The sequence below is a fragment of the Malus domestica genome, chromosome 03 (genome assembly GCF_042453785.1).
Source record: "Malus domestica chromosome 03, GDT2T_hap1".
Lineage (NCBI taxonomy): Eukaryota > Viridiplantae > Streptophyta > Magnoliopsida > Rosales > Rosaceae > Malus > Malus domestica.
In genome coordinates this window covers 8,324,486-8,339,293 of record NC_091663.1, presented here as the reverse complement: position 1 = coordinate 8,339,293, position 14,808 = coordinate 8,324,486, and the positions used below count along the sequence as shown (strand labels likewise).

The window sequence follows — 14,808 nt, the reverse complement described above, 5'->3', positions numbered from 1 at the left end:
CATTCCTTCCACAATTCAATGTAAGTCTAGAGCTGTTGTTACCTTTTAGCGCCGAACCTATTATCATTATGTATCTTTTAAGATCCTTATCGATTATTTAAGTTGAAAGATAAGACACTAGAGTGCGATTAACACATCTTTATTACGGAGATATTTAATTTAGATAATATTACAAGAAACTGTCAAGTCTTCCTTTCCATTTTTTTAACTTCCTTTTTTAAAAATGATTAAATTGGCATACACGCTTTTCCAATTCCATGTGGGTTGCTTTCCAATTATCAAAACCAAAACCACCAAAGTCGAAAAAAAATTTCAAAAGAAAAAAAGCCTCATTCTTTCACTGAATGCTTCGCAAAAAATAAAATTTTCATTTGACTTTCTGTTGCAAACAAAGCTTTGAGCTTTTACCCTCCGTTGGTTCTTCTACTTCTACACAAATTGTGGTGGTGGCTGTGGCCCTTCTGGGTGGTTGAATCTTGGACTTTAAAGGTAAGTTCATATTTTGCTTTTCCTTTTCCGCCGAATTTCACAGTCCCTGATTTCTTTTTCTTCGTTGCGTGCGTCCGAGGCAACTTGCGTGGAAATTTTTATAGTATGTAAAATTCGTGTGAAAAATTCAGAAGTTTCAAAAGTGTACTTTGTGGGTTTTTAGCTTTTTAGAGAATTTGTACTTATTCTGTTATTCAGTGGCTTAAATTTCTGGGTTCTTATTTTTTGCTTGTGGGTTTTGTTTATAGTTGAGAAAACTGAGAGATTTTGGAAGCTACGAGGCTATGAAATTCCAGAGAGAAATATGACGTCTTTGAGTGGATTGGGAATTGGGTTGAGCGTGGTTTTTGGGTGCCTGCTGTTGGCACTTGTTGCAGAGCTTTACTACCTGCTATGGTGGAAGAAGAGAGTCACCAACAGAGAGATTGAGGAGGAAGAAGATGATGACTACATCAGCAGCAACCATGCAAAGGAAATCTTCCAATTTAATTGCTTCAAAAAACCCAATTCTCTTCACACCAGCAGCAATCGAAATTCAAATTCCCATGAGAATTTGAGAGAGCCAGATGTGAATGTCAATGGAAGTAGCGAGCCGGATTTGGAACAGGGTTCTAGAAAGGATTTGCTGTTGAAGCTCAATGGGGAAGAAAATGTGGAAATCTCAGAGCTGATGAGGCTGCACAATCTGGCTGGCCCACCAAGGTTTTTGTTCACAATCAAGGAGGAAGAAAAGGAGGATTTGGAATCAGAAGATGGGAAATCTAAAAGTAGCAGAAAAGGGTCAAGAACTAGAAGCTTGAGTGATATAATTTTGGCTGTGGACACACCTTTTCTCTCCCCTATGCCCTCCCCATCAGTAAAACTTTCACCTTTGAGCAATTTGGAGGCCTACAAACACCATGGATTCAACCCCCTCTTTGAATCCTCCACGGAGGCTGAGATGAACAGGCTGAAATCTTCACCCCCTCCAAAGTTCAAGTTCTTGAGAGATGCAGAGGAGAAGCTGCTGAGGAGATTGATGGAGGAAGCTGAGAAAAGGGCAGCTAAAAATGGCGGTACTGGAGCTTCTGCAGCTCAAGATTGTGGGGCTAAAGCTTCAACAAATTCAACAATGACAGCAGAAGAGAGAGAGGGGTCTTTTATAAGACTCATTGTTGGCAACAACAAGGAGAATCATCAGAATCCTCCAAGCTCTTCCAAGGTACTTCCACTGGTTTCTTCTCCTGCATGTTCAACCCAACTTGACAAGATGGGGCAATTAGATCTCTGTTAATTACCAAGAGATATCTGTTAATTCTTTTCTTCTGTTAATTAGTTTTGAAAGAGGATTTTACTTCTGTATTAATCTTAGAGGTTGAAAGGGTTTTTTATCTTCTTCATTACACTGCCATTACTTATATTTTTTTAGCTTGCGGGTTTGTTTAGAGGTGCATGCGTTATTAGTTTGAGATACTGTTTTCTCGGGCTTTTGGGGGAGGTAGGGTAAAAAAACCATGAATGGTCTGCAACATTTTTGTCTGAGCCTTCATGAAGGATACCAGACAGAATTGGCAAATTGTGCGGAGTGATTAAGGTGTTGGTTAGTTCCAGTGGGGAACTTGCGGTCCAATCATTTTTCTCTTTGACCAGTAATCATTCACTATCATGTGGTTAGGTTAATCTTGTTCTTTCTTTACCATTGTTTTTCTTCACCTTTATATTGGTATAATTACCAATTTAAGTCATGTTTGCTAGAAAAGGGTTTTAGAATCCTTTGTCTGAAGACTCGGTTCGAGAAGAACTACAACGGAAATGCCACTGTAAGGATATTCTTATCAGTCACATACTGTAACGTGTTAGTGTGTGATTGACTTGGAATCCCGCCATAGTAACATTACCGATGCACGTAGATTTCTTAATGTTCTTAGGTGGCTTCCACATAGTGCAGTCGTATTCATCTTAAGCCATGTTGGGCAGAAGTGGGTACTGCATTTTGTTGAAATTTGTTCAGCTAATGCAATTAATAAAAAATGATCCACAGGTAATCTGCTTTGTGGGTCTTATTTAACAATTTTTGGGGTCTTATTGGAGGTGATTAGCGATGCTTATTCTAACACATTACTTTATTATCTCTCACCGCTTGAGCTAACTTTAAGGACTTATTCTATTTTTCGTCTTCAAAGGAAGGGAGTGAATTTGCCCTGCAATCGTGCATAACATATTTTCTCTTTCAAATGTCACATTTATTAACAAAACAAACTCCGTTCAACAATAAATTTCATTTTCCCGAAAAGGATTTTGGGCCCATTAGGTTTCATATACGCTCTCATCTCGCAATCATCCCATCAAGTGTATTTGCATTATTGAAGCTTGATACAGAGACTAACTAGTAGAAGATTTTGGGCACATCAAGTTTCATATATGCTTTCCTCTCGCAATCATTCCATCAAGTACATCCGCAATATTGAATCTTGATACAGAGACTAACTAGTTAAGGATTTTGGGCACATCAGGTTTCATATACGCTATCCTTTCGCAATCATCCCATCAAGTATATCCGCATTATTGAATCTTGATACAGAGACTAACTAGTTCTTGATCTCGTGATATTTGTCTTCTCATTTCAAGCTCGAACATAAAATCTTTGAAGTGACCAATCTAAAGCTCAAAAGGACAGGTGTCATGATTGGTTTGCCTTTAGAGGAAGACTTTGTACTCGACTCGGCCGAAATTGTGCTGCTTGTGAGAGGTTAGACTTTTTACCTGAACAAGAAGTAATGTCGCTGTTATCACGCGACTTGGCCAAAAGTTGCCCATTCTTCAAGTATCAATTCCTCCATTCTAATCTGCAATAATACAAATTTTCAAAATTTGAATTCCTAAAGACACACTACTACTTGGAAACTTGGAAAAAGATAACATCCTTCCTCATGAAGTTTTGAATTAAGAAAGCATTGTTGTGTGTTTGGCTAATGCACAAAAAAGGAGTAAGTTGTCGTTTGAGCCCCTGAATTATTATTCTAATTGAAATTGACTTAAACCTTTTTTTTTGGTAATTTTTTCCACTTTATCGTCAAATACTGGTACCTGACTAGTATATGGTTCACTTTTGAGGGTAAAGTTGTGCCAATATTTAATGATAAAATTGATAAAATTTCATTAAATCTGATGGTAAGAGATTAATTAGCTGATATCAATAATTCTAAGAGTTAATGTAACAAAAAAATAATTCAACGGTTCAATTTTCAACTAAGGATAATAATTTTGAGAGTCAATCGTCAGTTTATCCAAATGATAATATTTTAGAGCTGGGAAACAAACATAGTCCATTCCATGTGGGTTGTGGTCCAAAAAATCCCAAAGCTGCTGTCAATTTCATGGCCCCATCCCATTAAAACCTTGGGTCGGTGGGCCCAACTAAATTTTAATACTTTTCAACTTCTATTTATTTATTCAAGAGAACTGTTATTAACACTTTAAAAATCTTATTAGACACTTTGTTTCCATATTACTAAGCAACAAACGTACAATAAGTCAATTAGTCATGACAATATCCTCGTTCCGTTACACTTAATTTGTATTCAAGTTTAATCCTAAAATTTCATGTTTAATCCTAAAATTTCAAGTTTAAGCCTAAAATTTTGATTGAAATATCAACATGCCAGGGACACCAACTCATTACATTAGGATCTAATACGAACTGATATAGTCATTTAGTTTTCCTGGACTTTAAGGCTTCATGAAATTTAGGTCAAATGTGTTAGGATTGCGCTACACAAATTAAATAGGACTTGAAAAATGACTAAATGAATTGGAAGTCCGTTATCTTTGTGGTGCATTTGTAGTGTTTTAGTAATAGGTTTCTAGTTCTTGAATAGTTCGTTGGTACCTCGAAAGTTCTTTGTTCATTGGCCTTGTAGTGCATTTCTAGCAATTGAGTTAAAAGTTTTTTGGTGTTTTGAAAGTTTCTCGTCCAAACATGTATAATTAGTAGGTATTTCATATTTTGGCATCGGTTGATAGACATTTTATTTCCTAACGTAGGTCAACAGAAACAATTTTGCCCTTCAACTAAAGCTAGTATAAACAATTTTTCATCCAAACTAAGATCAATATCACTTATTGAACTTTCTCTTCATTGACCTCTCCTTAAACGCATAAAATGTTGATTGATCCAATAATCTTAATGTAAATATTTTGTAACCTCATGTAAATTACCCCTTATGTTTTATGTTAGTAAAAAAAAATGATACTTTAGATGCGGTCCCTAATCCTTAACATTCTTTGACTAAAACCTTAATGTCATTCAAAGTTTGATCAAAGTCCCTTGACTTTGTACACCTCATTATATTACAATTTATATTTATAGTTTTTATAATTTTGACATTAATTGTTTGATATTTTATGAGATTTATAATCCTATAAATTTAAAATCCCTCATTATAATACTATTAGAAACGGTTACAATAAAAAAATTCAAACATTTGGATTGAATAAATGGATAAAAACTATGTAAAAATGAGAAATAATAAATGGCAAAAGAATGTATCCATAGTGTTAAAAAAAATGGTACATTTCACATATAACAAAGTGGTACATTAATAAAGAAGAATGGGTACATTATAAATAAATTAGGATACAAATAAAAGATTAAAAAATTATGAGTACAAATGAATTTAAAAAAAATATATAGGCACTAAAAGAAATTAATTCATGGGTACAAAATAAAACTAAAAATAAAATACTACAAATTTAAAAAAATGTTGCAAATTAAAAGTGGGTACAAACTAAAAATATAAATATATGATACAAAGTTTAGGTATAAAACATAAATATACCATATGTAATTTTTCTATCATTGATTAAATATACAATGTCACGTGACGGTATACATATGAGTACAAGCACAAATCAAACTTTAAAAAATATGGGCACAAAAAGAAACTAATATATGTGGACAAATTAAAAATGAAAAAAAATATTGGTACAAATTAAAAATAGGTACAAACTAAAAATAAAAATATATGATAAAAAATTTAGCCATAAATATAAATATAGTAATTGTAACATTTTTAACACTAAAGGAATATATTTAAAAATAAAAATATTTTATTATTCAAATAATTAATGATGTTATTAATATCCAAGGACCATGATCAAAAATTGAAATGAATAGGATTTTAATCAATGGAGTAGCAAAATGAAGGATATGAACCTAATTTATCTTGGGATACTTTGGATACAATCCCTAATACTTAACATTCTTTGATTAAAACCTTAATATAGTATTCAAAATTTGATCAAAGTCCATTGACTTTGTACACCTCATTATATTATTATTAATATTAATATTTTTATAGTTTTGACATTAATTGTTTGATATTTTATGAGCTTTATAATCCTATAAATTTAAAATCCCTCATTATAATACTATTAGAAATAGTTACAATAAAAAAATTCAAACATTTTGATTTAATAAATGGATAAAAACTATGTAAAAATAAGAAATAATAAATGGCAAAAGAATGTATCCATAGTGTTAAAAAAATTGGTACATTTTACAAAAAAATAGGTACATTTCACATATAACAAAGTGGTACATAAATAAAGAAGAATGGGTACATTATAAAACTAAAAAGAAAATTAATAAAGAAGAATGGGTACATTATAACAAAAAAATGTTGCAAATTAAAAGTGGGTACAAACTAAAAATATAAATATGTAATTTTTCTATCATTGATTAAATATACAATGTCACGTAACGGTATACACATGGGTACAAACACAAATAAAACTTTAAAAAATTGGGCACAAAAAGAAACTAATATATGGGTACAAATTAAAAATGAAAAGAAAATTGGTACAAATAAAAAAATATTTGCAAATTAAAAATAGGTACAAACTAAAGATAAAAATATATGATAAAAAATTTAGCCATAAATATAAATATACTAGTTGTAACATTTTTAACACTAAATGAATATATTTAAAAAAATATATTTTATTATTCAAATAATTAATGATGTTATTAATACCCAAGGACCTTGATAAAAAATTGAAAATGAATATGATTTTAATCAATGGAGTAACAAAAAGAAGGATGTGAACCTAATTTTCCCAAAAAAAAAAAAATTCCAAAGTGAGCTGCTACTAAAGATGAATTAAACATGCTTGTATTAATACATATATCAAAAGCTAGTTTCTATACTTGTACGTAAAAGTCTTAAGTTCGACTCATAAAAATTACGAGCTTCATATACTAAATTGTAATGATTGTCCCATTATGGGGTTTATCTCAAAATTTGATGCTGGGAAGATTCATAAATTTGGATAGAATCTTGCCTATAGATAGAGAAAGAGTATGCGCGCTAACATGTTACGACTTACATATAGCCTATTCGCCTCTTAATACAAATATATCGTAGTATTAACAAAAAAAAAAAAAGTTTCTTCAACATTACTCTTTGAAATATACATATCTTAAGCATTACTCTTGAAAGTTGAAATATATCATCAAGAGAATCCCAAAATCCAACATTATCTATCTTATTAGAAGCAAATAATCATAATTTAATCAAAAGAATTTTGCAGAAAATAAGGTGGGGCCTCAGTTTTGAGCTTGGCCAGAATTTCTTGGCCTATCCTCCTTCTAGGGTTCTATAGATCGAAGGTTTGGCTGTCATGGCGCCCTGCTGGATATATAAAGAGACAAACAAAAGCAGATCGAATTGTTCCACGAAATATTCAAAAGCTGTTGGTTTTGCATACATAAATGAAATTTAGAATAATATTATACCTACTTTGTAGTTTTGTTCTGGATGTGACACACCAGCCATGGCCCATGACAAGCAAATATATGGAGATCAGTTGCTGCGAATTTTCTTTTATCACTCACACATGCATGCTGTAATTTCTGAAGTCGTTTCAGCAGTGCAAAAATCTGAAGACATAATTATTTGGTAAGATGATTGGAGTTACTTGGCTTGAAACAAAGCATGTTTGAGAATGAGATTACTATCACATTGTACATACGATACAACAGAAAAACTTACACGTAACGAGTGCATGCACTAATCCTCTCACAGTAGATCTTGTGTTACTCACTTGACGAATACTATAGAAGAGACATGCAATGGTTAAACGATTATACCTGTTACATGTGAATATGGATTTACTTTGAGATATGTCAATAAGTTGAATGATGAGATGACTTAATGTTAAGGATTGTTTACTTAATATATAAAGGAATTGGAGAAGTAAGGAATCCGATAACATGCGGTAGGACATCAAGGAAAATGAATCAAATCAACTGTACGCCCTAGTTGATTTGGTTCATGATATTCAAGTATTGGATTGGGGATTTTACGGAGAAACTCACACTTTCTCTAGCACTCATCATTTAAGTAAACACAAATGATTCAATAGGATTTCAATTCTCGTTTATTGTAAGTAAACATATTATCAAAAAATTACATGTAGTGAGAGGATATCACGTCGAAAACATAGTAATGCATAAAAATAAACTTTTTTTTATAACATTTTGAGCATTGCCAGTTGATTTTAAATTAGATATTCTAATTCTTTCAACCCCCAATCCTTAAGAGTATCTCCAATGGTAGACCCTAATTTAGGGTCTCTACCACCACTCTTGAGGACTCTCTCTAACCGATGGCTGGCCAGATGACTCGTTTTAGCCATCTGGCCCTCTAAGATTCTCCAAGATATTAATATTTTAATGAACAGTACATGACCATATTTGCCTCTGTCTCCAACCAAGGGCCAAAGGGCCAAAGGGCTCGTTTTAGCCCTTTCACAAAAAACCGTCTCCAATCGAGGGCCAAACATAATTTATTATTTAAAAACTACAACTTAAATTCAAATCCAACGGCTAAGTGACGTTAGCTAGCCGTTGGTAGCTGACATCATGCTGACTTCAGCTAGCCGTTGAATTTGAATTTTTTTTTGCTATAAATAGGGTGGATATTGGGATATAATTCACACAACTTTGAATTCATGTTGTCTAATTTTTATGTTGGTTAATGTTATTTAATGTTGTTTCATATTGTTCAATGTTGTTTCATGTTACTTAATTTAATTTAATGTTGTATAATGGCTTAGGAAGTTATAGGAAAAAAAAAGAATTTAAAAAAAATATGAAACAAATTTTGTGAAATAGAAGTTATAGAAAAAAATGGAATTTAAAAAAAATATGAAACAAATTTTGTGAAATAGAAGTTATAGGAAAAAAATGGAATTTAAAAAAAATATGAAACAAATTTTGTGAAATATAAGTTATAGGAAAAAAATGAAGGAAATTATTGAGGAAATTATTGAAAAAATATTGAAGGAAATTATTGAAAAATTGAAACAAATATTATAGATGAAGGAAATATTGAAAAATATTGAAGAAGGAAATATTGCAAATGAAGTGAAGAATTGAAAGAACTTCACCATATTTATAGAAGAAAAGAAATGTTTAAATTAAAAAAAAAAAAAAACCCAACGGCTAGCTGACTCAGCTAGCCGTTATATTAAAAACAATTTCAAACTATTAGTGTCGGTTATAACTGACACTAATAGTGAATAATTTTTTTTTTTGCCTATGATTACCTATTACTGTTGGTTATACCCGACAATATTAAAAAATCATTCTTTAATGCTGTCGGTTATAATCGACAACAATAGGAAAACTATAAAAAAAAAAATAGCCAGCCTTTTGGCCCTATGGCCCTTTGAATTCCGTGGGGCCCTCCCAGATTCCCGAGCCCTCTGGCCTAGCCCTCGGTTGGAGACGATTTTAGGGCTATTTTCGGCCCTCTGGACCCTTCGATTGGAGATGACCTTAGGTGCTTAGAGGAATATTGTTTCCAATAAGAGGTCGTTATAGTAGAATTCTTAAATGTAGGGACTTAAAAAATAAAAACCATTGTTGATTTCGCATTCGTTGATCTAAACACCTATCATGACCGTTGACTTCATATCAATAAGCAAAAGAACAAAGCAGCGAGGCCCGCCCCTAACTCATGCGAGTAAGTATTATTCGCGCGTGTTGGGTGCGTTCCTTGTAGTTGCACAACAGCTTCACACCTTATTCACGTGGTGGGACATCACCCAACTCAAAAGGATTATGGACCCCTCCCCATTGAGAGTTCCTACAAGGATTTGGATCCTCGCCGGATTCCCTTCCTAGGGATCTTAAGGATCAACGAACACATATTGTTGATAAAAAATCGTGTGGTCATAATTTTTTTTTTTATATTTTTCAAGCAAAATGAGGTTGCTTTACTTTAATAATATAAAAAAATATTTAATTGAGGCCGCACGATTTTTGATTAACAGTCCACATGGGTTGATCCCTAGGATCCCCAAGGAGGGGATCCGAAGAGGATCCAAATCCTTCCTACAACACCCCTATACTTGAGATTTTTTTTAGTACTTTGGCGAGTCCCTATGCTATAGGGACTCCATTTTTGGCCCATTGGAGGATGCCTGAACGTATATGTAGGGTTTATACGGTGGTAGGAATAATTTTAAGGACAACATTGGAGATACCTTGAGAGATTAGATAATCAATAATTGCTGATGAAATGACTGATTTCTAACCATGAGACGCCTTCAAGCTAAAGCAATTTTAATTATGGACAATTGGCAATCAAGAGGGATGAAGAAAACAACTTGATTACTTGCTTGTTTGGTGCAAATTAGTGGAGTGCTGTTGGAACTTTGGATATCGAGAAGGGTCCATATACCCACCAACTTTTCTTTTTTGTTTCCCTCACTCATCATCCATCAACTTGATTGAGTGTTGAATACTTAGGAATTAAAAAAAAAGTATCAAGGGTTTTCAACTAATGGGGTCATAATTTTGACCAAAAAAAAAAAAAATTATTGGACCATTTCATCGAGCACCTGGTAGGAACTTAACGATTCTTGCCAATACTAATGATCGGTATAGGCTTGTAGAGGATGTCTATAGGAAACTATGGTGTAATATTGAAAATTGTCAAGACTAGTCAACTTAGGAATTCATCGAGCATTTGGTGCGCGCACAATAGAGTTTCATACAAGATGAGAGAAGATTGTAATTTAGTTTACCCTAACTGTTTATAGGATCAAATACAATATACGTATAAATATAAATAAATTTTTTAAAATTATTAAGGTCATCGACGATCATGACACCACATTGGCTCCGCCACTGCAACGGATCCTAGGAATTTTCGTGTGCCTAATTGCGTATGCACTGTGCACTGCCCGCAGTAATAGTAGAAGGACATTGATTTTTAGTGTCTGACATGATTTTTAGCTTCCTTCGCTTTTGCAATGTTGGCTTTGATTGCTAACGGTAAGTTGTTGCCTTTGTTCCATACAATGGAGAGGATTTCAATTCTCCCCTTTTGACTTTTCAGAACACATGCAGCAGCTCTTAGAGGAACTCTTGCGTGTGGTGTACTGAGAATACACATAAAAAAGTTTAATAGGAAATTTAAAAAAAAGTCCACAACTATAATTTTTTTATAAAAAGAAAACACTTCAAGAGTTTTATCGGAGAAATTAAAAAATCATCGCATGTCCACACGTAATGTTCTTATTGTTTCTTGGTTGTCAAAATTAGATGGGCATAATTAATTGTGGTGGATGTACGAAGAGCATTTAAACTCAATTATAACATAGTATTAAAGTCCGTTATTCACATATTACGTTCAACGGCTACACGAACTATTACTTCTCCAAAGAACTTTTGTTAAAATCCGTTTTATTTTCTACCTAATGAAAATGGTTCAAATGAAAGTGAGAAGATGAGAATGGTCTCATGCACCAAGTGATCAGGTAAAACATGATCATTCACTCTTAGATTTGATATAAAGGATTGAGATTAAAATGGTTATTTTACAAGAAGTTATAGCAATTGATGAGCATTACCAGTTACATTAGTTTTCACATGGATACGTATTCTCCAGTGACTAATACATTGGTATGGAGAGAATTTGCACAAACAAACATAGAGTAAAACCCTTCCACGACTACGACTGACACAAGCACCACACGAGTACATATCTGCCACAAAGACAATTGAGGCAACAGACCTATACCGGGTGACAATAAAATTTTTGTTTGGAAACCGAGAGAACGAGACTCATAGAAATCCAATTTTCCTTATATATATATGGCCAAATTGGATTATTCATCCCCGTGGTCATAGGAAACTTGCATGATGATCCCCGTGGTGAAAAAACTAGGACTTAAACCCTTGTGGTCAAGAATGTTAGCAAATTTAGTCCAAAAGTAAGATTTATGTTAAATGACTGTTAAAAGTATAGGTAAAACTGTATTTTCAATTCCAATTCACATTTAAAATAAATAATTTTTTTTATAACAATTAACAAAAAAAATAATGCTTAATTTTTTAAATAAAAAAAAGCCCCAATTCAATGTCAATTGGAACTGAAAATACAGTTTTATCCCAACTTTTAACAGTCCTTTAACAGAAATCTTACTTTTGGACTAAATTTGCTAACATTCTAGACCACAGGGGTTTAATTCCGAGTTTTTTCACCACGGGGTTCATCATGCAAGTGTCCTATGACCACAGGGATGAACAATCCAATTTAGCCTATATATATATATATATCTCTATCTATATAAATATATTTATATATATTTTTGTTAATTTCATCTGTCTATTTTAATAAGGCCAGCCCAAAGCCGGCTAGTCAATTTGAGTCAGTCCACAATCTTGAGATTGTTATTAAGCCTGGCCCAAATCAATGTAGGACCTTTTGCTCTCCGTCCCATTTGCGAACAACTTCGGCGTTCTCTCTGGAAATCAATCACCAGGAGAAAATTAAAGAAAAATTCGAAGAAACAGCAAGCCCTAGAGTGGCCATTCTCAGCGGGTAAAGCCACCAATTCGGTAATTTACTTTTTCCTTCCTGCATTTCTTCTTCTTCTCTACTTGTCATGCTTTCATTTCTGTGTTTGTAGAATTGGGTTTGTTATTTACTTTTTACTTGATTTTGATCCAAAGAGTGTTCTAGGTCGTGAAAATTGGGGGAAAATGTAAAGTTTGTTAATTTAATTGAATGTAATTAGCATTTTGCATCGAGTGCTCATTCTTTTGTTTACACTGCAACTGGGTCAATTTTGTGATGCTGATTAACACTTGGACTAGATTAATTTGTTCTTGCTGGGATAATTTGTTATTAGCTGGTTTACGCTGCAAGTGGGTTAGTTTACCCTCGCTGATTTATGCTGCAATTGGGTTAATATGTTCTTGCTCATTTACTGTGCGAACTGGGTTTTTGTTCATTACTGTTTTGAATCCTATACCATTTTTGGGCTTGCTGACGATCGAAAGAAGATTTGATTGTGCCGCGCTCTTGATTTTTGAGCTTTGTAACATTGAATTGCAATTGTTTTGATAGTTTGAGAGAGAGTGTATATTATTGGTTTCAAGCTTTATAATTTTGCTCTGTCAAAGTTTGTGGACGCCGAAAGAATTTTACAATGATGGGTGTGTTTCATCCATTGAATACGAGTTCTTTCAGGGCTTCGCTGTTTTAATTTTATTTTACTATTTTCAATTCGAATCTTTCGTAAGGTGCAGTGGGAAAAAGCATATGATGAATGTGCTTACTTGTAAACCAGTAAGTAATTCTAAAAGGACCTTCAGGACCATCATTATTTGGTCCTTAGTCTTTACCTATAGAACTAAAACAGCTAGGTCACAGGGCCCCGAATCCGATTACAACAACTGTCTTTGGATGAGACTGTTGTTTGAACTGCAGACTGGAATTCTGAGCAACAAATTGGGGTTTATGGGGCATTTTTGGGTGAGTAGTTGAACGGCAAAAGGTTGCAGCATTTGCCACTTTATGTAAAATGTTTTATGTAAGTTTGTGAACCCAGATTTTCAGGTTTTCTCTTGGATAAGACCTTACATGTGCCTTCCACCTAGGTGAAAGTAGTCGTGTAACTTAAATAAAAGCAATGGTTCTGGTCATGTTCACGGCAGCTTTCCTCATGATTTATTCGATTTTGTTGCTACTGGAATTTTCTGATTCTTCTTCCAAGATTTGGGCGAACCTAACAGTTTCTTGCTTGGACAGGTGTTAGTTATAGAATGGGTCGGAAAGTTGGTACGGTGTATATAAATCCAAAGAAATTTGGCACTTTTCACAAACCTTGCATGAAGGAAATGATAGCATTTCTCAACTGCATGGCTCCAAACCAGCTCTGTGATGATAAGTGTGTAAAGCAGAAGGAACTTTTGGGTACTTGTATGGAGGCTCAGGTAGGTCTTCAGTTGTTCTCCTTTGGATTATGCATCTTCATTTTGTTTTCCGTCTTTTGCATCTATTCTTTCATTGCTCGAAGTCTATCCTAACTCACCTGACTCTCTCGTAACAGAGCAACAAAAACAGAAAGTCAATGGGAAGCATCAATTATCACTTGCAGAGGCTGAGCAGGGGAAGGAAGTAGTTTGGTTTTGTAGGAAACGTCGTTTAAATTGATGTATGATTATTTGGAGTCATCAGTAACAGAGGCTTAGCTTGGAGAGAATGTTCACGTATAATTTCCCTGCTTGATTCAACAGGTATGTGAAGTTCTGGACATATTATTTTTGAAAATTCCTGTTGCAGCTTAATTCGGTTTAAAGGAAAATTTCCAATAATCTGTAAACCTAAGTCTTTCCGTCGGTAGAACGAAGGCTTAATTTATCTTTGTTTTTTAATTTTTAATAAATGCTCTTACCAACATGAGCTGAATTGGCTCAACAGTCTCATGTGGGTGCATTGTGAACACCCACCTGAGCCAATTTGGTACGTGGTTGTGTTCCTGCTGTGGTGTGATGTTTTCTTCTGTTCTTGTTGTGTGTTCTTCTAGTTATCAGAAACAGAGAGAATTGGTAATGGAATTGGTTGCCGGATGAGAGAGCGAGATGAGTAATTTTCCGGTGTGACGGTAGTTTAGATATGGGTTAAAAGTGGTTCATTTTGGCTTAATCACTATGCTTTAGCGAAATTGTCAAAACTCGAGAGCACTCTCTCTAAATCAAAGCTTGAACACTTGAAGCTTTACTCGAGGCACTCAAACTACATTTTTTATTCCTATTGACGTAACATCCAAACTGAAGTGTTTCTCTTAACGTTCAAGCTTTTATTCGTGTCCGAGAAGATCACGTCTCACCCCTAGGGGCCATCCTCCCAATCTGATATTGAAGTGTTAGCTGTGAGTATCGAACTCAAAATCAATCAGTCACGCTAAAGTAAATTTAGATGAACAACGTACCACTGCAGACCTAATAGTTTGGTGAGAACGATGACATAATCCAAAGTT

The 14,808-nt window shown here is 33.8% G+C and overlaps 2 protein-coding genes across 2 annotated transcripts; both read left to right on the top strand.

The window, feature by feature from the left end:
- Positions 1-234: 234 nt before the first annotated feature.
- LOC103421235 (uncharacterized) lies at positions 235-1,868 on the top strand. Its single transcript, XM_008359264.4, has 2 exons — positions 235-489; positions 738-1,868. The coding sequence occupies exon 2, from the start codon at positions 794-796 to the stop codon at positions 1,760-1,762; it is 969 nt and encodes a 322-aa protein (XP_008357486.1). The 5' UTR covers positions 235-489; positions 738-793; the 3' UTR covers positions 1,763-1,868.
- A 10,359-nt stretch (positions 1,869-12,227) lies between these two features.
- Positions 12,228-14,308, top strand: LOC139194418 (uncharacterized). Its single transcript, XM_070818900.1, has 3 exons — positions 12,228-12,382; positions 13,578-13,762; positions 13,879-14,308. The coding sequence occupies exons 2-3, from the start codon at positions 13,592-13,594 to the stop codon at positions 13,948-13,950; spliced, it is 243 nt and encodes an 80-aa protein (XP_070675001.1). The 5' UTR covers positions 12,228-12,382; positions 13,578-13,591; the 3' UTR covers positions 13,951-14,308.
- Positions 14,309-14,808: the final 500 nt, after the last annotated feature.

Excerpts from the sequence above, each read along its gene's own strand:
- LOC139194418 (XM_070818900.1), top strand. The coding sequence starts at position 13,592 with ATGGGTCGGAAAGTTGGTACGGTGTATATAAATCCAAAGAAATTTGGC. Across the intron at positions 13,763-13,878 it reads GTACTTGTATGGAGGCTCAG|AGCAACAAAAACAGAAAGTC; the intron begins GTAGGTCTTCAG and ends CTCTCGTAACAG.
- LOC103421235 (XM_008359264.4), top strand. The coding sequence starts at position 794 with ATGACGTCTTTGAGTGGATTGGGAATTGGGTTGAGCGTGGTTTTTGGG.